At 44.0% G+C, this 27,277-nt stretch overlaps 1 protein-coding gene across 1 annotated transcript in view; it reads left to right on the top strand.

Moving 5' to 3' along the window:
- Positions 1–21,143, top strand: part of AUTS2 (activator of transcription and developmental regulator AUTS2) — a 760,235-nt gene extending 739,092 nt beyond the window's left edge. The window contains exons 14-19 of the mRNA XM_031968790.1: positions 5,000–5,141; positions 8,222–8,299; positions 10,322–10,405; positions 13,800–14,022; positions 17,877–19,109; positions 19,911–21,143. Of these exons, the coding sequence (XP_031824650.1) occupies positions 5,000–5,141; positions 8,222–8,299; positions 10,322–10,405; positions 13,800–14,022; positions 17,877–19,109; positions 19,911–19,935 (1,785 nt within the window). The 3' untranslated portion in view covers positions 19,936–21,143. The remainder of the gene's footprint in view (positions 1–4,999; positions 5,142–8,221; positions 8,300–10,321; positions 10,406–13,799; positions 14,023–17,876; positions 19,110–19,910) is intronic.
- The last annotated feature ends 6,134 nt before the right edge of the window (positions 21,144–27,277 follow it).

The following is a 27,277-nucleotide window of genomic DNA, read 5'->3' as shown; positions in this document are numbered from 1 at the left end:
ATTTAACTATGGATTGAGCCCTCAAAGCAAAGACCCTGAAAAGCCTATTGCCGAGTACAAGGAGAAAATTCATAATAAGTATGCTGGATATTGTGTGCCCAAGGAGAGCTGTGATCGAAATTTCCAGGGATGCGCGGGATTGTTCTGTTATTTGTCTTCCTGCCAAAGGCGCTTAACAACCATATGTCTGTTAGATGCAAGGTGGTCTCTCTGATAGAGGAGAAGGTGAAAGGGAGCGCCTCTGGAGGGATACCGCTCTGCGCTGTGGCTTATTAAAGAGAATGAAAACTTCCTCGATAGAATGGAAGAAATAATCCATAAGGGGCCCCTCAGAAATAAAAGGATTTGTGAAGGCAAAGGGAGATGGGGATGGCGGGTGTTTGAGAGGCTGACAAATGGAAACCGTGACGGGGAAAGAGTGAGAAGTACAAGGGGGCAGCTGGGGAGAGCCGGGCCTCCAGTCGGGAAGGCTCGTCTCCCTGAGTTCAAGTCCTGGTGACGCTGTACCCTCTCTGCCTCAGTTTCCTTATCTGTCAAATGGGGGGGCCGTTGTGAGAACCAAATGAGGTAATATTTGTAAAATACTTAGCACAATGCCTGACACATAGTAAGTTACATATAAATGTTAGTTATTATTATTGGCAAATGAGATGATATTTATAAAGTATATAGTGTGATGCTGGCACATCGTGAGTGCTTAGTTAACACCTGTTTCTTTTCTTCTAAAAGACTTGCTCAAACCCTTCAGAGATTCTGTGATTTGCCCAGGGTCACACGGCCAGAATATTGTCAGAGTAGAACCTGAATTCCAGTGGAGCAGGTTACTTAGCACATAATGGAATCCCACTGTCGTTGGGACAGCTCGTCCATGGACGGATAATATGCCTAGAAGAGCCATAAAAAAGATTTCAACTGACTTAAGGGAAAAATTTGCTCACTTCTTCTAATCGAATCTCCTCTTTTGGAAGAGAAAGTACCATATGTGACATGAACAGAAAGAATAGATGGCATTTGGTATTCAGGATTGACAATAATTAGTTTCTTTTAAATAGTGCATTCAGGTGTATAAAGTGATATCCTCGAAACTCCAGTATTATTTCCATTTCATAGACGAGAAAACCGAGATTCAGCAGTTGTGACTTACCCATAGTGACCTGGCTAGGGCATGTCACCAGTTACGGTCCAGTTTGAGTTCCCCGACCAATGTTCATAAGGCTTCCTTAATGGAGGTCATTTGGGTGAAGATCAGAGAAAATGACACTAGAGCAGTATCTACAGACCGCTTGGCCAGAGGGAGGAAATGGATGGTGAGATCAGTTTCCGAAGCTGGCAGACCCAGGGATAAAATAGATTGATACAGATTTTGACTGTTTTTGCTAGAGTTTCTGAGCAAAGCATCTTTGCATTCCTCACTGATGGTTTGTTCTGTCAGAAAATAGAGCAAGTGGTCAAGAACCTTGAGGATTTTTACAAACAAATATGAGGGGAACCCTGAAAAAGTGATGGTGTCATCTTGGAGTTGATGTTGTTCGTGAAGGACAGTTGGCAGAGATAGCCTTGACCCTTGAGACAGCAGAATAAAGAAATTTCATATAAGTTATAGCTGCATTTCCTAAAAACTTTAAAAGGGAAAACAGTTTGAGAGGGTCTTAAAAATGAAATTTTGGGCGTTCAGTCATTTCAGCCATGGTTAATTCTTCATGACCCTATTTGGAGGTTTTTGGCAAAGATATTGGAATGGTTTGCCATTCCTTCTCCACCTCATTTGATAGATGAAGAAAGTTAGCAAATAGTTAATTGACTTGCCCAAGATCATACAGCCAGGAAGTGCCTGAAGCTTCCTGAGGTCAGGTCTGGGGAGCTCTGTGACACTCTCTAACTGCCAACATTACAAGTGATTCTAGAAAAAATTAGACTTGTTTGAAGGTTCTTAACTTGAGATTGGAGAGTTGTATGTTTTGGGGCTTGGGTTTGGTTTTTTTGTTTGTTTGTTTGCTTGTAATTATATATTAATTTAAAAATATTATTTGAGAATATGTCCTCCTTGACACACACCCAAGTTAGAGCCTTTGTTCCAAGAGCCTGGGGTTTTGTGGGCCCACTTGAACCAACCTTTAAGAGCTAATTATTAAATTTTCAGCATGAACTTTTTATTTGTGCCTCAGAAATAAACAAATACTATAAATCAAGGGTGGATTTTTATGTTTTTTATTTTTTATTATCTAGACTTAATAAAGGGATGAAAAATATTAATAATGAAGATTTAACTTTTCTCCTCAGAGAGCCAAGTGTTACCCTTTTACCAGCACACACTCCTTAGAGCCCTTCACTGAGCTCAGCCTTTAAAAGACCTTACATGGAAAATGAAAACAACGCCAAGGGGGAATTTTTTTTTAATAGCAAAAACATAGAACAACATAGTTTTCAGGAAATCTCAAGACCGCAGGATGAGCCTGGGCTTGTAGAAGTTGTTAAGGATGACAAAGGCTCACTTTTTATAATCTGTGTTTGAGATCAGAAAGAAAAGCAGATGGTGATAGAATGCAAAGGGTGAATGATTAGTTTTTAAAAATAGAGATGACATCGGGAAAGTTATACGAAATGATAAAGAAGGGTTTGGATTCATTATGAATCATTCAAGTAATGAGACAAATGTGATTGGGGGAGAAGGGGCTTACTGACGACTCATGTATAACTTAGAACCTCAGATTGTGGCTTGGAAAAAGTTGAATCACACAAGAAAACAAGTGAGTTATTAACAGCAGCTGGCCCTGAACTCCCAGCTTTCTGGATCCAAGGTCAGCCTCTAGCTGAGGTATCCTGGTACCTCTCAATTCAGTCCTAGTTGGTATTAATAGCTCAGAAAACAGGAGAGCCAATAATCCCTATGGTACCCAGTGGGTTTAAATTTTTATGTATATTTGGGAATTTTATTATTAAGTAAGTGTGTGTGTGTGTGTGTGTGTGTGTGTGTGTGTGAGAGAGAGAGAGAGAGAGAGAGAGAGATTGAGAGAGAAGGAGGAGAGGAAAGAGCAATGGATAGAGAGAGAGAGAGACTTGAACTCATAAACATTTGAAGGAAGCAGGGATGGCCTAAGGGGCAGGGCACAAGAATTAGAAGATCCCCATCCATTCCAGCTCTAAATCCTCAATTCTCTCCAAGGAGCCAGTTTGTTTAGTCTGAAGAAGACAGGTCCCAGGGGGACTGGAACTTCTCTAGCTAATGTTGGAAGGACTGTTGTGTGAGAAGGATCAGACTAAGTCAGCGTAGCTCCAGTGGTCAGAAGTTGGACTAAAGGATGGATGTTGCAGGGAAGCCGACTTTGGATCTGTATGTCAGAACTTTCTAGGCTGTCAGAGCATGAATGTGCTGCTTTCTTGGATGGCAAGCTCTCTCTCTTGGAAGGGTCTTAAAAATGACAATTTTCTGGGGACTCAGCCCCTTAGGTCCTGTTATGTTTCCACGGTTCAAGTATTCATTTATGAGTTCCACATTTGAAATCCCTTCGACTTTTCTTAAGCTTATAGCTCATTGCCACTCATTTGTCCTGCTCTTTGGTTTTCCAAAGTGCACCGTAAACGTGCTCTCTAGTGATACTTCCCTTGGACTCTGTAAGCTCCCGTTACATTCAAGGCATCCTTTTAATTTTAGTAAGAAAATCAGAATATTCTAGACAGACCTGGTCTAGCTCCTTCTTCCTTAGAGTAAAGCTGACTGACAACTTTTATCTGCTGCAATTCAAGTAGAAAGACATTTCTAAAAGGAGATAGCTATGTTCATCTTCTTTTTGGTAAATTCTCTGCGTCTAATCCCTGGGTCCCAGTTTGCTTCATGGACCTGAGTTGTAGTTAATAGAACTGTGCTCTGTACCATGTAATATTGAAAGGGTTTATTTGGCAGGCAGATTGGGAGGGGTGATCAAGAGATAATCTCTCTTCCCACCCCCCCTCCGATCGCTAGTGAATTAAAAGCTTAGCTTGGGGTTTTAATTCTTCCTAATTATAGTAGGAGGTCTCTCTGCGTGATTTTCAGGGCTTTTCAATGGAGATCATGCTAGCTTTTGTCCAGCTCTAGCCCTTTAACATGAAATTGTTGAATTCTTATTTTATTTTCAACCATTGACCCCACTTTGCTTTTTCTACATGATGATGAGCTTTGAGAAATTGGCTCGTAGGCACACATGAGAATTTTTCATCACTGTAATATATATTGGTTTTATCGTAATAGATCATGCTCTTGTAAAAGTCTAAGCTATTCATTTATACAGCAAATTATGCCTCCATTAAGAGTCCCTATTTAAACTAGCATTTTGAATACGCTACATTTGAAAACATGATAAAAGTGGGCATTTCAGAGAAAGGAAAATAAACAAAAAGAAGGCACGATGATGTGAGGGGAAAAGATTGGATTTGGAATCAGGAGATTTCTACCACTTACTGGCCATGGAATACCACTCATCACCTAACCTCCTGAGTTAAATGAGGTTAATGGACCGGGTGACCCCTAAAGCCTCCTCATTTCTAACCCTAACCTTGGACATTTGCTAGCAATATAACCCTGCACAAATAACCTTTCTCTAAAAGGGGTTTGACACCGACCTCAGAAAGTTATTGGATCAAAATTATTTAATTATCACTATAATTAAGGTTATTTAATATATGACTATTTAACAATTCTTACTATTAGAAATTTTTTAGTATTGGAAAGTGGCTGTACAATGTCTTAATTCCAACTGCAAAGCCACCTATGTTCGAGCCATATCTTTGGTATAACCAGAAGTGTCCCATGGCATAGAGATTGCCGCCATCTTTTAATTTTCCATCATTAGATTAAACATTTTATTTCCTTAATATCTATTCAGGCCCTTAGTATAAAATGACCTGTCACTCTTTGGGAAGCTCAAATGTGATTGGTGCTGAGGACCATTGACCAAAAGCTGATTGTAGTTCACTATTGTAAGGTTCAACTGTTCATTCCAATTCCCTCTTATTTTTTCAGAAACAGATGCAATCAGACCCACATAAACTGGACTTCGGATTGAAGCCTGAATTCCTGAGCCGCCCACCAGGTCCCAGTCTCTTCGGAGCCATCCACCACCCCCATGACCTGGCACGACCGTCCACTTTGTTCTCTGCTGCTGGTAAGTCCAGTAGGGCCCTTGTGAATAAGGTCCAGATGTTCACTCGCCATCCCTCCGTACACGAGGTCCGCGGGTGTAGCAATCGGCCAAATCACCTGTTACCTTTCTTGTTTGTGAGGACGTGGAGAATATGAACAATTTTCAGACAATGCTGCTCAAAGATGCGTTCTTTGGGCTGAAATCCAGAACACTGAGCTTTCAATCTCAGCTTTTTTTCTGAGCTGTGACCTTAGGCGGGCACTTACCTGTGAAATGAAGGAGGTAAACCATCAGTCATCTGTAGGGTCTTTTGCAGTTCCAGCATCTTCTGATCCTCTGAAGAATAATTCAAAGGGGATAAATAAATGAGATCATGGTTGGGAGTATGGTTTAATTATAGTGATGTATTGCACAGATCAAGGATTGGGAAGAGCTTTGTATGGCATCTGCTCTTCCACCTCATGTTAAGATGAAGAAACTGAAGCTAAGAGAAGGCTCCAGCAGAAGGGATTTGAATCCAGGTCTTTCTCTTTAGTGTTATATCACCTTAGTTTATTAATTCAATTAATTAATTAATTAGATTTATGACTGAATGGCACATAAGAAGAAGGGTTTCCAATAGAGGTCCACCAATCTCAGAAATGGTTCCTTGGCGGTTCCAGTGATAGAAGAGCTTTCGGAAGACGTAGAACTGCAAATGGTTATCAGGGAGCGTTTCCACTTGCCATGAGAGTCTGCAGCTCTATTTGGTCTTGATGCCTAAGAACATGAGATCTGCTGTCCTCTTTTGAGAATCTAGAATCTTGGTGGTCATCTTGTATCCATAAATAGAATTTCTTTTCCAATGAACCTGAGAAGTAATCAGTATTCCCTTTGTGGAAAGTGGGTGTTTCCCAGGGAGTGAGAGGGGATCATACAAGGAGAGCTTCTACACACGACCTATAGCTCTTCCGGTCTCCCAATTGGAAGGTACCTAGGAGATTACTGACATCCCCCTCCTGGGTGAATTAGGTGTTTGGGGAGAATTTCATTTCCTCGAAGAATCATGATTTTATAGAAAGAAAGGAATTTGAGCTAAATGTCAGGTTTTTCTTGTTCTGTTTTTTGTAAATCTGCTTTTGTAGTTCTTTTCCAAAAGGTGATTATTTTTTGGGTTAAGATGGTCTAGAATAGGGATTTTTCTCAGACCATTTCTGATGCATAAGCTTTGCTACCATAAACCATAAGTGGTTTAGTTATTATTGTTCAGTTCAGTCCAGATCTTCCCGACTCTTATTTGTTTTTTTTTTTTCCATCTCTTTTTCCAGTCATTTTACAGATGAGGAAACTGAGACACCAGGGTTAGTTAACTAGCCCAAGGGTCACCCAGCTAGTGAGTGTCTGAGGTTGGCCTGGAACTCAGGAAAATGAGTCCACTGAACCACAGTGGGAGCTGCCCAGCCAGCCAACCATAACATACAGTCTGAGGGAATTGTCTGGAATAGAGCTGAATAAACTCATCTATGGTCACAGAGTTTTGAGACCAAAGTGAGACTCCAAGCTTTGTCTCGGCCAAAAGACGACCTCAGAGAGCATCACTTTTGGTACTTTTGTTTCCTTCTCCCTGTGGGTACCAGCAGCAAACATCGACAAATTCCCAGAGCCTGACCTGGAAAATATCTCAGGGGTCAGCCTATCCTCGTGTTACTGATGAGGAGTCCTAGACCAGGGACTTGCCTGGGCCTAATTGGTGCTAATCCCTATTAGGGCATCTGGGGAACACAGCGGACAGAGCACTGGCCTGGAGCCAGGAGTCCAATATGACCTTAGACACTCAATCGCAGTGTGACCCTGGGCAAGTCGCTTTACTTGGTGTGCCTCAGTTTCCTCCTCTGTAAAATGAGCTGCAGAAAGAAATAGCAAGTGAAGAAAACCCCAAATGGCATCCATAGAATCAGATACATCTTAAAAATGATTAAACAACAGCTTTGGCCCTGAGAACTGACATTGTGAGCTTTGGGATTTTTTTCCCCTGAATTGTAACATACCAGATGTAGATTTTGAACACGGATTTTCCTGTCTCCATGGTTGACTTTCTTTCCATCATCGCAAAGGATGTGAGCTGCCCATTTTGCAAAAACTATGGCCATTACAGAAAGTATGAATAATTTATTCAAGTGCTTTTGAAGTTTGAGTATTTGATAGGACATTATATTTTGTGACATTATATTATGTTACTGTGTTAGGTTATACATCATGTCATTTTATGTTGTTATACAGGATATCCCCAAAATCTTTGTTCCATTTTGTTTATATTTGTATTAACTTAAAGCTATATTATTGTTATGTTACCTACATTCAAAGGATTATACTTGACAATATAAATATGACCCCTAAGAAATTAGTCTACAAATGAACTGTGTGGATTTAAATTTAGAAAGAATTATAGCTGTTGTCTCCTCCAAGCCCCTCCTTTTGAAGCTGAGACACCAAAACCTAAAAAGATGAAATCATTTGCCTGCCCCGAGCTCCCGAGGCCAGGACTAGAACTTCCTTCTTAGCCTAATTCTCTTAAGACTACAAAAACCACTCTCCCTACACTGAGGCTTTATATTCTACCTTTTTCTTAAGACAATGTATTTATGACCCGAATCTCTCCTTGAAATTTCCAGAACTGTTCTGCCTTCCTTCCCCAAACAGTCCTTAAGCCCCTCCAGGCTCTGAATCTTGGCTCCTGTGTGGTCTCGTCGCTTCTGTCCCCCCCGTCCCTTTTCCAGTCCACAGAAACACTACTTGGCAACAAGGACATATCCTGATAATTATATACGCCCAGCACTCTGTTGGTGTTTGGCAAGCCCATTGGAGAAAGGAAGGAAAGAGGTCCGTTGCATTCAGGGGGAAAGAAATGCCTTTCTTTCCGTGTCTTAGCAGGAGCAGGGATTTCTTTTTTCACATTATTTGTTCCCTATGGGGACCCGAACTGACTTCAGTTATATTCATTTTTTTTCTCTCTGCTCTCAGCTGTGAGCTCTGAATCAACAAGGAACAGACCTACCCAGCAGAGTCTGGCTTTGGTTCAGTGCTCCTTGTGACTCTCATTTTCCTTGTGTTATGCTTGGTAGGTGCCGCACATCCAGCCGGGACCCCTTTTGGGCCCCCACCCCATCACAGCAACTTCCTCAACCCAGCTGCTCACTTAGGTAAGTGGACTATTTGACAAAAAGCCTCCTGGCCCACGCATGGTTGAATGAACTTGGTCAGCGGGTTGCTGACGAGGTTCCCAGACAAGCTAGTGGTAGGGCTGTGTCTCTGTCAGGCTCGGTTGCCCAAGAAAACAGCTTTCTTTTGCACACAGATTTTTTTTAAATAAGTCAAGGATCTTGCTTTAAATTTCAAAATAATCCACTATCTCAGGGCATAAGGACTGGAATAACAGTACCGATTTATTCCTTTTTTTGGATGCTTTTAGTGGCTGCAAAACATCCCCAAGTTCAAAGGGAAAACCTTCAATGGGGACCCTTGTGCCTGGTCTGGTACGAGGTGGATGGTGAGAGATGGAAGTTGCTAACTTCTCCCTCCCTTCCACCTCCCTGGGTTTGTGAGATCTGAACTTTAGGAAACAAAGCACTTAGTATAGGCAGCTCTCACATTTGTAGATTCATCTCTTCCTTTTAAAAATATTTTATTGTTTCTTCATTTATATGTATAAGCAATTTTAACATTCATTTTTGAAAAGTTTGAGTTCCAAATCCCTCCCTCTTATAAAAAGGCAGGCAATTTGACGTAGGTTAGACACGTGTAGTCATGCAGAACTCATTTCCAGATTCATCTCTTTGTAATAGATTGGGTAATTTATATTTTGCCTCTTTTTCTTGTCCATTCATGGCTTCCACTGAGGATCAGATAAAAGCAGTAGCAACAGCTGGGGGCCATGCTCTTTTAACATGGATCCTCCTTGTGTTTCTAGGCATCTTACACGTTACTCTCTCTTTATATTCTGGGCACAACACTTGCAGATTCAAGATTTTATTTGAAATTGAAAACATGTCTCTAATCCCTGATCTCTCAGAATTCCCTTTAGATTGAGTTTTGTTCCTCACATATATATTAGGGACTGTGGGTCAGGGGTACATGATAAAAACAGAATATTATACTCTCCATCCTCCAGGACTTGGACTCTGGTAATCAGTCAACAAGCATTTATGAAGTGTTTACCAGGTACCAGTCACTGTGTTAAGGGCAAAAACAGTCCCTTCCCTCAAGGACCATGCATTCTGATGGGAGAAATACCATACAAATGAATTAGATACCTACAAGATGTTTGCAGACTAGATAATGAAAGGTAATCTGAAAGGGGAAGAGGATGTGAATAGCCGGGACATCCAGGAAAGATGTCTTATACAAAAGGTGAAGGCTTCAAGCTTGAATGGAGTTAGGGAGGGTAGTTGGAGCGGTCCAGGTATGAGGGACAGCTGACCCAAAGGTACCCCCTTAGGGGTTGGGGGGAAAGGGCTAGGCCACTTTAGCTTGATCATAGAGTGCAAAGAGGAATTAAAGTGTAAGGAGACTGGAAATAGAGGGAGAAGCCACATGAAGAAAACTTGAAATGGCCACCTAGGAGTTCGTATTTGGTTCTAGAGGTAACCCTGGGATGTCTTTGGCATTAATTTAGTTTCATAAATGCAGAGGATAGACAGGGGCATATTGAAGGTACAAGTCCTGATGTATATTATCAGCCGTGGCCTCCCTGGTGGAGGGACCCTGAGCCTTGAGGAAAGCTAGGAATTCTCGTAGGTAGAGGTGAGTATGGGAAGGCACCCCAAAGCCTGGACAAAAGGCCCCGAGGGGAGGGAGAATCTCACACACGGATGGCATTTCTCCCCAGAAGCCAAGATTCCAGACAAGAAAGTTCTTTAGCAGGGAAACATGGTGCCAGGCTGAGTTTCCGATGGTAACTCCCACGGTTTGGGGTGCTATGAACTGGCCAAGGGGGTGGAATGGCTGCCTTCTCTAACGGAGGGGCTGAGCAGGAGGGGGACACTGTGACCTGAGAAGCAGCTCCACAGTGTGATGATGGCACCGGGCCTCGGACCCGAGCTAGAATTGGAACAAAGAAAACCTTTTAGGAGCCGTGGAAGAGAGCAGGTTGAGACGTCGGGATGTCCATCAGTATTCATCGCCCAGAACAGCCCCATAATCCTTCTTTTTAAAATTTGTTGCAGAGCCTTTCAACAGGCCGACTACATTCTCTGGGCTTGCAGCAGTGGGTGGCAATGCCTTCGGGGGACTTGGAAACCCGTCAGTTAGTGAGTACCTTCATCTTTCTGAATCTGCCTCCAGCCCCCCTTTCCCCTCCTCTTCTTCCCCCATTGGGCTGGGTGCCTGAAGTCCTCTGGGAGATTCTGACCTAACCTTGCTGTATGTAGCTTCTACCTGTAAATGTAGGAAAGGAAAAGAAATGACCATTGGAGACCTAGATCGATCAGTCAATCTGCCAGCATTTATTAATCGCCCACTGTGTTCCTGGCACCGTACTAGGAGCTCGAGATAGAGATAACAAAGACTGAAACAAGTACCAGTAATTATTCTGTAACACAAGACTAAAAGCTCTTGGGTGCCCAAGTACAATGAGTACATTGTTTTTCACCCGGGTAACGAGAGACAGGAATAGCAGTAGCTGGGATGATTAAAATTCCTCAGCCTCATTTTAGTGGAGGTTTTCAACATCTTTTCACCTCTTCCTGTCTCACTCAAAACTTACTCCAGCTAATTAGCGAGTCACGAGAATGGCTCTTGAAATTCACCTCTGGTTGCAGTAGGAATAAAAAGGAGAAAAGGGAGAAATATCGGGAGGAAGAAACCAGAACTCTAGAGTACAGAAAGCCGGCTGTATTCTGCAGTTGTTCCCATATCCTAAAGGAAGGCCGGCCTCCCGGAATATCTCTTACCCAGAAGGGAAATCCATTTCGCATTCTAGCAAAGTGCTTCTAGAATGGTTTGTCACTTAGGTATCCCCACAGGCTTTAGTTAGTCGTTGGTGAACCAAACTGGGAAGCCTATCATTTCTCTCTTTATCACTGCCCCCACCTCGGTAGAAAGATTCGAAGCATAAAAGTGGAAAATAGGAAGAATTCTGTGAGCACAATTTGCAGGTATAGCTGTTGTGTCTTTATGCAAGCCTGAGACTTAGCAGACTCACCTGGTCAGGTGGTTATGAACTTCCATAGAGAGAGGGAAAGAGAGGCTGTAGGAGTCTTTATCAGGTCAGAAGCCAAGCATGGCCTCTTGGGCTTCCAGATTTACCTGTTGGAGTCGGCCAGTCGGCTGTTGGGCATCTGTAGTGGAGCGAGCACTAGATTGAAGGCAGGAAGACCCGAGCTCAAATTCCATCTCAGACACTGCCTAGCTGGGTGACCGTGGGCAATTCACTTAATCCCGTTTGCCTGAAAAATGAGCTGGAGAAGGAAATGGCAAATCAGTCCAGTTTTGGTTTTTGCCAAGAAAAACCCAAATAGGTTCACAAAGCGTCAACAGCTGAACAACTATATTGGCTATGGATCTTAAGTGAGCTGAATAATTGTGGGGAGAGTAGCAGTAGTAGAAATCAAAAGATCATGGCTTTAGAACTAGAATAGATTTTGGGTCAGGGACGTTCTGGAGCTAATTCTTATTTTGCTAGCCTGTTAAATTTTCTGTGTGTGCATTTACACCTTAAAAATGGGCAAGTTCTATATATCAGGGCTTGATTTATTCTTTTGTTGATTATTCAGTTTTAAGAAGTAGCAGAGAATGTGTTAATAAGGAGATTCAAAGTGAGTCATTCATATTTCTCTATCTACCATCTATCTACCCCCCCATTCCCCAAGAGCTGTTTGTTAAACAGACATTTACTAGCAGAACTTTGCACTGGATGGCCATTGAGGCTAACCACGCCATATTATAGATGAGGAAATTGAGGTCTTGGGAAGTTGGGTTAAGTGAGTTGCCAAGGTTCAATTGATAGTTCATAGGTCAGAGATTTAGAGGCTATGTCATCCAACCCCATGCCCACCCCCCAAATATTAAAGGATATTAGGGATAAAAGAGAAGAAAAGGTGTTATTCTAATTGGGATTCATATGAGTATTTGCCTGACTAGAGAGGTAACGACATAATTCTTAGAAAGCTGGGCCTGGAGTCAGCACACCCTGCGTTAGATTCGCAATCGGGAAACGTTGGTTGTGTGACCCTGAATAAGTTCCTTAACTCATTAATGCTCTAGATCTGGGGTATCAAACTCACAAAAACCAATTTTGTCCTTGCCTATAGTAATCAAACTCCAAAAAAAAAAAAAAAAAAAAAAAAAGATTTCATTTTGATAGCAATATTGACTTAGAAAACCACAAATTAACATTATCTATGGTATATCATATTTTATTTTGTTAAACATTTCTCAGTTACATTTTAATCTGATTTGAGCTTTGATCTGGGAGTTTTGTGGGTATGAGTTTGATACCTTCACTCTAAGCAACTCAGTATGGAAAGAAAATAATCATTTCCATATTCTGTGACCTGGTTATTATGCCAAATATTATATCCTTTGACACTTAACCTAAAAAGATAATAAATAATCCACTAATAACTTCCTGTCTGCACTATTGAAAGGAATTTCTTTACCTGGCAGCTTCCATTTGAAATCATGGGGCTAAGACAAAAATAAAAATTAAAAATTAGACCTAAACAGTCCAAAAGAATTTTATCAAACATTTACCATGTGTCAGACACTGTGCTAAGTGCTTTTTACAAATACTACCTTCTTTTATCTCTTCTCCTAATAAGATTATAAATAATAACTAATAATAAATTGCCCTAATTAGACCATACATTGCAGAGATGGTGCCTGTCTATACTGTATAAGGAATTGTCTTCCATGATGGCTTCCTGAATGATTGAAATCCTGAGTCGACAAAATAAATTTTTTTTTAAAAAGACTCAAGCAGTCAACATGCATTTATTAAGCATTTACTGTGCTAAGTGCTTTTTAGAAATGTTCCTTTTTTATACCTTCTCCTAATAAAACTATAAATAATCATTTAATAACTAATCATAAATTACCGTAATAGTCTGTATATTGCAGAGAAGGTGTTTGTCTCTCCTGGTAGAAGGAATTGTCCACTTTGGCAGCTTCCTAAATGACTGAAAATTGAATTAAAAAAAAAAAAAGCCAACGTGCATTTATTAAACATTTACTGTATACCAGACACCACGCTAAGTGCCAGGGGCTCCCAACATGTTCATAAATAGGTTAAAGCCAGAGCGGATGAAAGGTGACTGGAGGATTTCTGAGCCTCCCCAGGAAACCGGGCGCCTCTGGATGCACTGCCTCGAATGTTTGCATGTGGCTACACCCGCTTGCTCTCGAGTCCCACGCATATTTTTGGCATAAGCAGCAGCCACAGAGGTGGCCGTCACCTGCCTCCCATCTCCCCTCTTTGGTTTCCCTTCTTCCATCTCCTTCCCTGCGTCCGGGAGGTTTAAGAAAGCTTTGAGCCGTGTCTCCAGGTCTCTAATGAATCTATTAATCTCCTTTCCTTTTCCAGCTCCCAATAATATGTATTCATTTTAACTCTGAATGCTGTTAAAAGTTGTACGGTAAGTACCTTCCTGGCCGCCGTTTCTGCAATCTCTTACACGGTCTTTGTTCTCCACTTCACCATTTCAGCACCCAACTCAATGTTCGGCCACAAGGATGGCCCCAGTGTGCAGACCTTTAGCAACCCTCACGAACCCTGGAACCGGCTCCACCGAACGCCTCCATCGTTCCCGACCCCTCCGCCCTGGCTGAAGCCGGGGGAGCTGGAGCGCAGCTCGTCCGCAGTAGCTCATGACAGAGATAGAGATGTAGATAAACGAGACTCATCCGTTAGTAAAGATGACAAAGAAAGGTACGGAAAGCGACCCATTCTCAGCGCTTATTGAGTCCAAAAATGGGAAGTTCTCTCTTTGGCCCACAGAGTGTGCCCTGCAGCCCCCCGGCCCCTTCCACAAGCCCGCCCCCTCTTCCCCAGCCTGATGCCCTCGCTGTGGCAGCTTGGGTCAGGAGCTCCAGGAGAAGCTCACGCTCTCAGAGAGGGCCGCCGGCCCCAGCTTGCCCCAGCTCGTCACAGCCTTGCCCCAGCCTTGTCCCAGCCTTGTCCCAGCGCGCCATGCTGTGCTGTAGGAAGTAGACTTCTGAATCAGAGGTGCCCCCCAGTCAGGACCCCAGAGGCAGATGCTCCTCCCCAGAAACTAGCTGCCCTTAGTAGTAGAGCTAGCCAAGCTTGGAGCCCGGGGCTCGCACACAGCATGAACCAATCCCATGTTTTCTTTCAAGTTGCACACGATTCATTTGATCATCCTCAGGTTCTCTCTCACTCGCTCTTTGTTTTTTTGAAAGCCACATTTCCATTGCCTTGTTTATATATTTCTCAAATTCTGGGGCTCACAAATGAGGGATGGAAGAATTCTTCCGTGTGTGTGTGTGTGTGTGCATGTTTCTGTATAGCACTAATCACGATTGGTCAGTCAGTTAGCATTTGACAAGCACCTACTGTGTGCCAGGTGCTATCTTGGCTACTTATGAACGCCAGAGAAAAAAAGCAAAACCCCCTCTCCTCAAGGATCTTAAAAGAATAGTTTGGGCTTTTTAGTTTCATTGATTATATTGATGTAGAACTAAATAAAAATCGATTATATTAATTGATATAACATGATATGATTTTGAATTATAACATTATTGAAAATTGATTCGATTGATGTTAGAAAAGTAAAATATGAAAAAACAGCTTTTTTCCCCTATTTTGGTCTGGTGTCTATCAAAACACCCTAGACAAAATATCAGAGCATTTTCTCTGTAAATATTTTTTAAAGGCATAATGAAGCAGTGGCCATGTAGATCCACATATCAGGAAATAACCTAGACTCATTTTCCAAATTCTCAAATCTGGTTAGTCTATAGCAGTGTGTTTTTAGTATATTTATCTCTCTGGTTTGACTTAACCATTGGGGTTAAGTGACTTACCCAGGGTGACACAAGCTAGAAAACATTAAGTATCTGAGGCCAGATTTGAACCTGGGTCCTCCTGACTTCAGATGGTATGACTTTTTCGAAACATGGCAATTTAAAGAAATTTCTTATAGCTTTTCAAAGCTATAAATTTACTCACGTGCTATGTTAAGGTCATGAAGACTCTGTGTGTGTGTGTGTGTGTCTGTGTGTGCGCGCGCGTGTGCATGTTTCTGTATAGCACAGGTGATAATCAGTTAATGAGCATTTAGTAAGCACTTACTGTATATACTGAGTGCTATGGAAAAAGACTCTTTATAAACTGTTCTGATAGCTAGCTGACCAATAAGGGGACAAATAGTAATAACCACACAAATAATGAGAATTGAGGTCTCACTTGATTCTCACAACCCCTCTGTGAGATAGATACTGCTACTATTACTTCCACTTTACAGATGAGGAAACTGAGTCAGTGACTCACCGGGGAGGACGGCTGCTCGGTGTCCGAAGCTGTCTGTCTGGGTTTTCCGCTCTTCCTGATTCCATGTTCAGTGCTCTAGCTGCCTGGGTGGTCCCTAAGAGGCCCCCTGTCCCCTTTGCAGCTCCATCCCCACCGCAGGAATGGCTGACCCAGAGAGCCATGTCCAGAGTGGGTGACCCTTCTCCATGAAGAAGGAAGTAGGATGTAGCAGCGTAAAGGAAGGCGGGAGGGCCTCTGTGTTCCCTGCTAGGAGTGGGAATCTTCTCGGACTGCAGCCAGTTAGCCCCCATCGCACGGGGGCTCCCCTCTCTGCTTTGTTTTTGTTTAAGGCATCTCTGCTTTCTCTCTTCTGCATCATACCTAGAGCTGGAAGGGAGCTTAGGCCGTTTTGTCCACCCCGTTTATTTTACAGGTAGAGAAACTGAGGCATGAATTCTGCAAGGGTGCACAAAACCAGGAAGGCAGCCTGGGAGGGGGCCCAGGGCGCTGGGTTTGGGCTCGAGAGACGTTGAGTCTCGGTCCTCCTCAGTGACTTCCTAGCGATGTGGCCACGAGCAAACCCCTCCCCTCCTCCCCAGGCCTTGGCGGTTCATTAGTAAAGTGAAGAGGTTGGACCAGATCGTCCTTAAGGTCCCTTCCAGCTCTAAATCTGTAATCCTGTGAACCAAGACTTGAACCCCAGCGCTTCTTCACTCCACCATGCTGTTTGCTTTTTCCTTCTCAGCTCTCATCATCATCATTATTATTATCAGTAATAATAATGACAACAGCTACATGTTAACCTTGCTGTTCAGTGCTTGCAAAGGGCCTTTCATACCTCGTCCCCCCACCCCCACGACAGCCCTCGGACGTGGGTATCCAAAGAATGGTTAAGTCCATTTTACTCATGAGTTAAGCTGAGGCCTAGAAAGGGGGAGTCATTGATTCAGAGCCAGCCAGAGCTACGTCTTGAACCCGAGTCTCCCAGTCCAAAGCCCAGCCTTTGGAGTAGAAGGTCTTTGCCTTCGTGACAGAATTTGGGCTTTTTCTTGTCTTTAGAGCTTGAGGCCCCTTCCAAGCATCCCTGCCTGTGGCCTTGGCCTTGGGCCGTGACCTTCTCTAGCCAACTCCTTCCATAGTTAGGTTGTGTTTCCAAGCTAATGCTCATCTTCCTCTCCCTTATCCTGAGTCCTCCAGGTTGGCATCTGTTCTTAACCCAGTTTGTCCTGGAGACAAAAATGAGCCAGCCTTGCCCTCAGGAAGCTTACGTTGTCTCCCCTCATTTGCCTTGTACGTTTTTTAGTCTCCTCTTCCAGTCTTTCTTTCTTCCTGGCACAGAATGGTCTCTTGATACTAGAATGACGTTCTCTCTCTCTTACTTCTGGGATTACCCAAATCTCCCCAATTCATCCACAGTGTGCAATGTTCTCTCTCTCTTACTTGACTGGGATTACCCAGATCTCCCCAATTCATCCACAGTGTGCAATGTTCTCTCTCTCTTACTTGACTGGGATTACCCAGATCTCCCCAGTTCATCCACAGTTTACAATGTTCTATCTCTCTTAGTTGACTGCGATTACCCAAAATCTCCCCGATTCATTCACAGTTTTCAATGTTCTGTCTCTCTTATATGATTGGGATTACCCAAAATCTCCCCGATTTGTCCACAGTTTACAATCTTCTATCTCTCTTATTTGACTGTTATTACCCCAAATCTCCCTGATTCATCCACATTTTGCAATGTTCTCTCTCTTACTTCTGGGATTACCCAAATCTCCCCGATTCATCCACAATTTGCAGTGAGCTCTTTTTCGAAACCTGTGATATTTACTCAGTCTTGGTACAGGGTAATTTCCAAGATGGGAAGGACCTCAGTCCAACCTCCTTTTACAGATTAACTCCCCCAGACTTGGGCTTCGAACCCAGGACCCGATTCCAAGGCCGCACTCCCCCGTGCTGCGAGACGCTAGGTCCCCAGGTAGAAAGCAGAGGCCGCCTCCTTTTCCAGGAGCTTCTCTTTGCCACGAGCAGTTGCTCCTAGGAGTGGCTGTCCCCGGTTGACGTCCCCCCGCTGTGACCAGCTCCCCACAGCTGCCCCCTTCTCCAGGCTCCCCCGCCCCGTCGGGGCCTCTTCTCGCCCCGCAGACTGTGTTAGGCCCCGAGTCTCAGGAGGGCCTCCTTGCTTGTGGCACCGTGCCCCGCCCCTCACCTCCATTTCATCGGCAGCTCCGCTCCCGGCGGTCCCGAGGAGACTGACCCCTTTTCTCTCTCTCTCCCTGTTTCCTCTCCCCCAGGGAGGGCCTTGAGAAGCGACACTCCAGCCACCCTTCACCAGCACCCGTCCTCCCAGTGAACTCCCTGGGGCACCCCCGCGGCTCCGCTGAGCAGATGAGGAGTCATTTGAACGCCGAGGTTCGCGAGAAAGACAAACCCAAAGAGAGAGACAGGGAACACTCCGAATCCCGGAAAGACCCCAGCGCCGAGGAGCACCCGGGGAAGGACGGCCACCTCCCCGAGAAGGAGCCCCACGGGCACGACGGCAGGGCCGTGGCCGACGAGTCCAAGCAGATGTCCAGGGTCCCGTCCCCGTACGCCCGGCCCCCCGCGGTGGAGAGCGCCCGGCCCAACAGCACCTCGAGCCGGGAGGCCGAGAGGGAGAACCCCAAGAAGGGCGGCGCCGAGGTCAAGGTGAAGGAGGAGCGCAAGGAAGACCACGACGTGCCTCCAGAGGGACCTGCGGCGCACCGGCCCTCTGAGCCGCCGCCGCCCCCCGTCTCCACGACGTCCAGCGTGCACGCGGGACCCTTGGCCTCCATGCCCATGACCGTGGGAGTGACCGGCATCCACCCCATGAACAGCATCAGCGGCCTGGACCGGACTCGAATGATGACTCCGTTCATGGGCATCAGCCCCATCCCAGGAGGAGAGCGGTTCCCCTACCCTTCTTTCCACTGGGACCCGATCCGGGATCCGCTGAGGGACCCCTACCGAGAACTGGACATCCACCGGCGCGACCCCCTGGGCAGGGACTTCCTGCTGAGGAACGACCCCCTCCACCGCCTGTCCACGCCGCGCCTGTACGAGGCCGACCGGTCGTTCAGGGACAGGGAGCCCCACGACTACAACCATCACCACCACCACCACCACCACCCCCTGTCCGTGGACCCCCGCCGGGAGCACGAGAGGGGCGCCCACCTGGATGAACGGGAGCGGTTGCACATGCTCCGGGAGGACTACGAGCACGCCCGCCTGCACTCGGTGCACCCCACCGCCCTGGACGGCCACCTCCCCCACCCCGGCCTGATCACCCCGGGCCTGCCCAGCATGCACTACCCCCGCATCAGCCCCACCGCCGGACACCAGAACGGACTCCTTAACAAGACCCCTCCCACGGCAGCGCTGAGTGCCCCGCCCCCGCTCATTTCCACGCTGGGGGGCCGCCCGGTCTCCCCGCGGAGGACTACCCCTCTGTCAGCAGAGATGAGGGAGCGCCCTCCTTCCCACACTCTTAAAGATATCGAAGCTCGGTAAGGAGCGACGCCGACCTGGCGCCAGAGAGAAGCCGCCCGCGAGCCGACGGAACTCCTGCCTCCTCAGCGCGGACCGCGGGGCGGCGAGACCCCGGCCCTCCGTCCCCCTGTACAGATGTATAGACTGAAGTGCAAAGATTTCGAAATGTTTTTGTATATTCTATGTTGAAATTTTCCAGATCTTTAGCCAAGTTCTATGTTTTTGTGTCTCCTCTATTTTGTTTCTCGTACACAAAACTTTTTTGATTTGAACCAAAAGAAAACAGTTGGAGATGACTATAACAAACAGACAGAATTTTTTTGGGGGGGTGGGACGGGGCGGGGGGGGGGGGGCAAACAACCGAACCTTTTGGAAAAAGTCAGCAGAACCCACCGTACAAAGCTATTTCAGAACAGAAGGGAAGGCCGTGTACATATTCATGTAAAAAAGAAGGCTTTGTAGGCTAACGGTTCATATATGCAAAAGGGTGTGATAAAAGCTTTACTTTGTACAAATGTAAATAGATAAAATTAAGTCACATAATACATTAATACTTCTTAAAATGTGCTATTTGCAAACTTAATATTGATGAACACGGTCGGCTTCCGCCCTGTTCCCATATATTATAGACAGCTAAACCCCTTCAACTATGCAATGAATGTTAGGGCTTTTAACAGAAGCCTTTCTAACTCAAAGGAGCCTTTTCAAATCCATTTACAACATACTTAAGGTCATATTTTCCCTGAACGAGCTCTTAATGTGATATGACTTGTTTTCCTTGTTTCATTTTTTTTTTTGTTTTGTTTTGTTTTAAACAGAGAAACATCTTTCTTAGCAAGTTAGACCCCAGGCTCTGGAGCCGTTCACCTGAAGTCATTGTTTGTGGGCGTTCGAGAAAGTACCGTCTCCCGCGTTGGGACACGGGGCAGCCGCTGACAGAGGGGATGGGATTTTCAGATGCCAGAATCTGGTGATAAACGTACTCTTGTTTCAGTCAAATATTAGGAAGAAGTCCCAAGATCTTGTAGTTCTACAAACATACCTCCTCTTGTTGAGAACCATGCTTTTTTTTTTTTTTTTTTAAATTCCCCTTCTCCCCCCGAGTGTATCATTTTCCCCTCAGTGCATTTTTTTTTTTTAAATAAGGCATTTAAGAACACCCGAACAAATCCTGAAAGAAAGCTAATTGTTTTCTAAGATGATGGATATGTTTTTACTGTGTTTGATAGTTAATGAATTGAAGATGCAAATTTCTCATTGTGGTTCATTGTATTTCAGTTGGTAATAAAGTCTGGGAAGAACCTAACAGGTCAGCCTTGTTGTATATATACAGACAACCAGAAGGCAACACAGGCTGGGTGAAAAGATTTGTTTTAAGGTTTGCATCCATCTTCTGTCTCTTCATAACACTTTTTATAATACATTAAGCTTCTTGTCCACATATTTGGAGAGAATATGACTTTACTATCAGAGAAAATACAATATATCTTGTCTACTGGACTGTAAAATATATGTATGAAATAAAATTAGTTCCATTGGTCTTCTAGCGTATTAAAGTGCTATCTGAAGTTGTTATCCTGTTTTTGCAAAAAAAACAAACAAATAAAAAAAAAAACAAAAAACAAAAAGCAAAAAAAAAAAAGAAGGAAAAAAGAAAAGAGAAAAAAAGTCTTAAGTACAGAAAACAGTTGTTTCTAATGAGCAGAGAGATCTATTTTAGTAGTAAACTGAAGGTTTAGTTGTGAGCTTCAGGTTTGTGAATTCCAGATGTTGTGCAGTGTTTTTTTTTTTTAAAGAACAACAGCAACAGGAAAAAAAAAAACCCGACGAATATGTACACTGGAACTGTAGTGGTAGTTTTCAGTATTGTAAAGAGATTGTTCTATACCAACATTTTTGCTGTTTATCCTGTATGTAATAAAGTCCTTTCTAGACCCTATGTGAAAAAGAAAAAATGAAGCGGCAGGTTCTTCAGCATGTTTCTCATCAGCGGAGACTTCTTGTGTAATGTAAAGTGTGCCATGTTATTAAAAAATGTGAACTAAACGCCCCCCCGCTGATTTTTTGTGTACAACGGCCATCTTTACTCAAGGGGAAGAAGCCGTGCTTTTGTTGAGACTGGGCTGTTGAAAAGAAATATTCAGAGCCACACCTGAGAAGGAGGAGGGTGACTCACCGAACCTGATCATCCTAGCACTGATGAAGGGCACGCTATTTAGTGGAGAGCTCCTGAAAAGCCATGCTTCCCTGAAGAGCCAGTTGGGAGGGGGAGGGTTTAGGGGGCTGACATTAAATATACAGCACAGGAAGAGGGGGGTTTGGACCCGGGCAGGTGAATCTCCCTTCAAGAACCCAACTGCTCAGCCCATTTAGCGCTGTCTGTGTTGCTGACTTTCCCATTGAAGCCCCCATTCTGATTTACAGTCCTTCTTAAGAGAAAATTATTTGGCCACGTCCCTTGACCATTTGTTGCTTTTATGTGTTAAAGTGTGAAACGGGCTGGTTGTCGTTTGAATTGGGACCTTCGTCCTGGGTTTGTACATTGACTTCTGTGTCTCTGCTTAGGTGGCAAACATGGGTCTTTGCAAACTCCTTCCGTGTCCCCCCCCTTCTTCCACAGTGTCTGTCTGTCTGTCTCTTAAGATGTACCATGTTGTGTTGGCTTGATGGAGTGGATGGTTGGAAGATGCTGTTTTGGTCTGGTGTTTGCATGTCCCTAAAAAGTGACCCTGAAAAGGGTCTTCAGCTTTCAACCTGGTGTCTGCAGACTGGGAGTTAATAAAAGAGATAGAGAAAAGGGGATCCGGGGGTAGATGAAGGGGTACTGCTGACTTGAAGCAGTTTGGGAGTTCTGGAAAGACTTTGCTATAACTGGTTTTAAAAAGGTATTGAAGGAATAGAACAAGAAATCACCTCATCTCCATGGTTATTCCTTTTTTAAAAAGGAAATTCCATTCATTCAACAAATGGATTCATAGCATAAAAACCCTTTCCTTTCCATACATCAGAAAGGCAATACGGTGTAATGGAATGTCTACTGGCCATCAAATTCGGAAGAACAGGATTCCAATCTTAATTTATTTTTGATGTATCAGTATGGACAAACCACTTAACTTTGGGGAAAACCTTTATAAATTGGGGTTTGAGTTAGGCCATCTCTTTGCTTGCTAAAAATCTGGAAAGGAAGCAGAGAAAATTGTTTAAAAAAAAAAAAATTTGGACCAGATCGGGGCTTCTCAACCTTTTTTTCACTTGTGACCCCTTTTCACCCAAGAAATTTTTATGCAACCTCAGGTAGATAGATATATAACTAAGTCTACAAGTTAACACCTCCTGATTAAAAAAAAAAAAAAAAACGTTCTGTGACCCCTACATTCTGTTATATGGTACCCTATAGATCATAACCCACATTTAAGAAGCTTGAGCTAAATGATCCCTGGGGGGGTCCCATCTGGTACTCAGTGGGTGAGCCTATGGTCTGCATGGACTTGCTAATTCCAAACTTGTCTGGTGCTTGGGACCCAAAGACAAAAATATGGAACAGTCCCTGCTTTCAAGGAAAGATTTCTTGGAAAACAGCAAAATCTGGTCCCATAAAATCAATTCATGCCATGGAAGCACAAGATCCAAATGCTGTCTTGATGGGATATTTCCAAACAAACCATCTTGTCTCTTATACTAATTTCCCTCTTGCCATCTGCAGTGTCGGGAGTAAGGCAAAGAAAGCAGTCAAAATTCCAAAAAATTGGTCCCCATTTTAGGAATCAGATATGCCATCCTGTCCCCCGTGGGGAGGATCTCCTTGTCTCAGCCCTTGCATATTCTGCCTCCTAATTACGCTCGCTGCCTTTGCATCCACAGAGATAACCAGACCCAATTTGATTTTCCCCTAACCTATAGATACTGTAATTATCTCCTGGATCTTTGGCTGACAATGATCTTGTTACCCCTTAATGGTACATGACAAGTAAAGTAGTGAGGATAATGATGCCGTAATTATAATTTCGGATGGGTATTTGCAGCAGCTTTTGCTATTATTCCCTCCCCCTTTTGCCTCAATCAGGGTAGGGTGATAAGTAATAAGATGCCATTGTCGGCGTCCGTGAGGATTTATCTTAAAGAGAAATGCAGACCTTGGAGAGAGTTGAAAGTGGTTTTTGCTATCTATATGTTTGCAAAAAGCTGGAGACTGGATGTATTTATAAATCTGTATTTATCGATGTCCATCCGCCAGCAATAAACAGCCCGTCCTTTTTTGCATTATACATACATGGGATATATTCTGGGCTTGCAGTTCTTGGCTTTCCTCTCAGAGACACTTCTCCCTTTGGAAGTGTTTGGGAAGATCGCAGGGTCCTTTCCAACATTCCAGATTGTGGAACTAAGACTCCGGTAGAGGATGGCTGCCGGGCACCTTGTGGGTGCTGATGATGGGAAAAGACCCAAGGGGAGCAGACAGGAAGGCACAAAATAATAATGTGGCACAAAAATAAAATTGCACGCACACAACTCAAGTGTATCTCAATAAACACGGGCTTTGTAGGGGGGTTGGAGAGAGCAGTTGCCATCATTGGTGAAGATCTAACATGTAGGAAACAAGTAATTGAAGCCCCCCTGGATACCCCACTGGGAAGCTGACAGTTATAAAGGGCCTGCCACCACTAGCAGCCTGTGTGGTGTTGGACAAGTCACTGTCCTTCCTGGGTTTGGGGGTCCCTCATGTCAGGGGATGGGTCCTCCTGGCTGAGACTCCATTGTCCCTGTCCGTGGTGCTGATGAGGTTCCAGCTGGGCAGGGTGAACCTATTAACCAAGGACCATTAGGATTCTCGGCCATTCTGACCTGTTGTCCGAGCCAGGCTCACCGGTACTAGAGAAATGGAGACAAAGGATGCACCAATCATCATCAACATCGATTCTTGTGTCGTAGGGATGGGCACTGTTGGGTTTGGGGACCTTTAAGCTGTTCCAGTCCACCATTCCTCCCCTGAAGCAGCTGTTTGTTCTTTTGCATTTCCAAGAAGGAAGGTAAAGGGATGGATTAATTAAAAGGAATAGAAATTCAGTTTGCCACTTCCTGGTAGATGGGGGCAAAGGGAATAAGCATTTATGCAGCACCCATTATATGTCAGAAATTGTGCTTTTTTTTTTCCCCTCTGAGGCAATTGGGGTTAAGTGACTTGCCTAAGGTCACACAGCTAGGAAGTGTTAAGTGACTGAGATTAGATTTGAACTCAGGTCCTTCTGACTTCAGGGTTTGTGGTCCATCCATTGTACCAACTAGCTGTCCCCCCTTTTTTTTTAACAAACATCTCAGAATAACTCATGAAATAGGTGCCCTTATTAATACTCCCATTTTACAGATGAAGTAGCCGAGGTAAACAGAAGAAGTGATTTGCCAGGGTTATTGTCCATCCTTCATTTTCTGGCATTATGGGATGATGTCTTGACTCTAGCATGAACTGGATTTAAGTCAGAGAGGATTGCACGAAGTCATCAGCCCCATTATCCCTTCCACAGCCATCAAAATCTAGTGCTTAGGGCTAATAAATGGCTTAAGCTACACTTGAACTCAGATTTTCCTGACTCTAGGCCCAATGCTGTATCCACTATTATAAGCATGAAGCTGTCATTTCAATTCAATTTAGTTCAATTTGTGAGGCTCCATTTCAATTCAATTTAAGAAACATTAATTGCCTTTCATGTGAGACCGTGCACCAGTTGATGGAAGATGAATAGCCACTTGACCTTAAGGCTGGGATGGGTCCATCCATAAATAACTACCGACTTACAGTATTACAGTACTTAAATTACAGTACAAAGCACTGGACCCACTCTGCCAGAATCCCAGCTCTGCCGGATACTATCTGTGTGATTGTGAACAAGTCACAATCTTTCTGGGTCTCAGTTTGCTCATCTGTAAAATGAGGGGATGGGACCAACTGATTAAAATCTCTTCCTGGTCTCAATTGGTGATTCCATCCAGAGAACTCTAACATGTGGGAAGGCTTCACATAGGAAGTGGTAACTGAACAGCACCCAAGAGCCTCCGCTTTTAGATGATCTACTCTAGTGATGAGAGTCTTCACAATGGATGGAGAATTGGTCCAAGTACTCTCTGATGCACACACTTGTTCTGGGACTGAGGCACTTCACTCTCAAAGCTGAACTGATTGGGAGTTCCTCACCTAGGAATTCCCTAAACTGATGAAATCGGGGTCATGTCTCTACCCTACTAAAATGGCCCTAGTGTGTGATGATGGTGATTCCTATTGATGCTTCCTAACCCCTTTGATGTATTTATTTCAAGCAGTAACTCATGAGACAGGTAGTTTTATCATTATTTTCCTATAAATAGGTAAGTCAGGAAGCCAATATTTATTAAGTACCTACTATGTGTTAGATATTGTGCTAAGCCCTGGAAATATTTTTAAAAATGGCAAAAGAGAGTCCTTGTCTGTCTTTTTCAATCATGTCCAACTCTTCTTGACCCCATTTGGAGTTTTCCTGGCAGAGATGCTGGAGTGGTTTGCCATTTCTTTTTCCAGCACATTTTTACAGATGACAAATTATGGCAGGCAGTGTTAAGTGACTCAGCTAATAAGTGTCTGAGGCTGGATTTGAACCCAGGAAGATGAGTTTTCCTGACTCTATCCCTGTTCTCAAAGAGCTCACAATTTAAGGAGGAATAGCCAGCACTTCTATAGTGCCTTAAGGTTTGGAAAGAGTTTACTTGCAAAGAACTCATTTAATCTTCATAATATATCTGAGAAATATGTGCTATGATTATTATCACCATTTTACACATGAGGAAACTCAGGCTGAAGGAAGTTACATGAGTCACCTGAACCAGGATTTGAACTCAAATCTACCTGCCTCCAAGTCTAGTTCTATCCATTTTACCACTTAACTAGTTCAAAAGTTAAGTGATTTGCCCATAATCACATAAATGGCAGAGTCAGGACTACCCATGTCTCTGTGGTTCCAAATCCAATAAACTCTGATAACCCTAGTCACCTTGGTAGGTATCATTCTGCCTCAGTAGCCATGGTACCCATGCTATTCTTAAGCTACAAAAGTCCATGTCTTAACCACTAAAAGGATGGTGTGGTTGCTGTCAATTTCCCCCCATAGATTTTTAAAATTTACTATGTCTCATATTTGTCACTCTCCATCCCCATAATCACCATCATATTTTAGCTCACATCATTTCTCACCTGGATTCCATCCCTCAAATTGAATTTCCTCATATCATTTCTTTGCTCCAAAGTCTTTGGCAAGTTCCCATTTCTACTACATCTCATTGAAACTCTTCTTGACATTAAAAATTCTCCATTATTATGGCCAGTTCTTCCTCCAACCCCAAATTCATCATGCTTGCTGTTAACTCAATATTCAGGCTTATTATCAGTTAGAATGTCCTCTCTACTTCCCCATCTGAAATCCTACCCTATGCGGTACTCAGTTCAAGCACCAAATGCCCTGACACTCTACTCTGGCTCTCAAAGACCACCCCCAACTTTGGAGTTCTTTCCAGCATCTGAAATCCTGCCCCGCACAATTTAACAATTGTTTAGTGTTTTCCAATTTTGCCTGTTGTTTATCTTGCAGATGTCTTGTATCACCACCTAGACTCTTTGAGGGCAGGTACCTCATCCCGTATCTTCCAAAATGGAATCAGAACCCAGAGCACCCAGTCAAGTGTTCAGTAAATGTAAGCCCATTGGATTGGTTAGCTGGTCAGCAGCAAAGGATTGGCTATGGTTGGGTTTGTGGCTATCCACAGCCTGTTTTCTCAGGAGATTTCTCTGGTAGGTCTTCTCCACACCTGCTAGGGTCACCCTCTTCATGCAATCCTTGAGCATTGGACCTGATTCAACTGGAAGAAGAGATTGATGAAAACTCTCAACAGGATTCTCATGGGAAAATTAAATCAAAGGGCATACGTCTCTCCTTCCTGAGCCCTCTAATGCTCCAGCTCTGCATCTGGGGCCATCTCCGCGTATGCTGATCCATTTCTTGCCACAGGACCCAGATGATTCTGGAGCAATAGGGGGGCTGGCGACTTTGCGCAGACCTCACACACAAATAAAACTCACGGGCAAGTCATGGTCTCACCCCCCTGATCTCATGGTCCTCTTGTAGAACAAAGGACAAACCACAAAAACAGTGTTCCAACTGGGACA

The sequence above is a fragment of the Sarcophilus harrisii genome, chromosome 4 (genome assembly GCF_902635505.1).
Source record: "Sarcophilus harrisii chromosome 4, mSarHar1.11, whole genome shotgun sequence".
Classification (NCBI taxonomy): domain Eukaryota; kingdom Metazoa; phylum Chordata; class Mammalia; order Dasyuromorphia; family Dasyuridae; genus Sarcophilus; species Sarcophilus harrisii.
The sequence above is the reverse complement of the archived record's forward strand: the minus strand, read 5'-3'. Positions and strand labels throughout refer to the sequence as shown.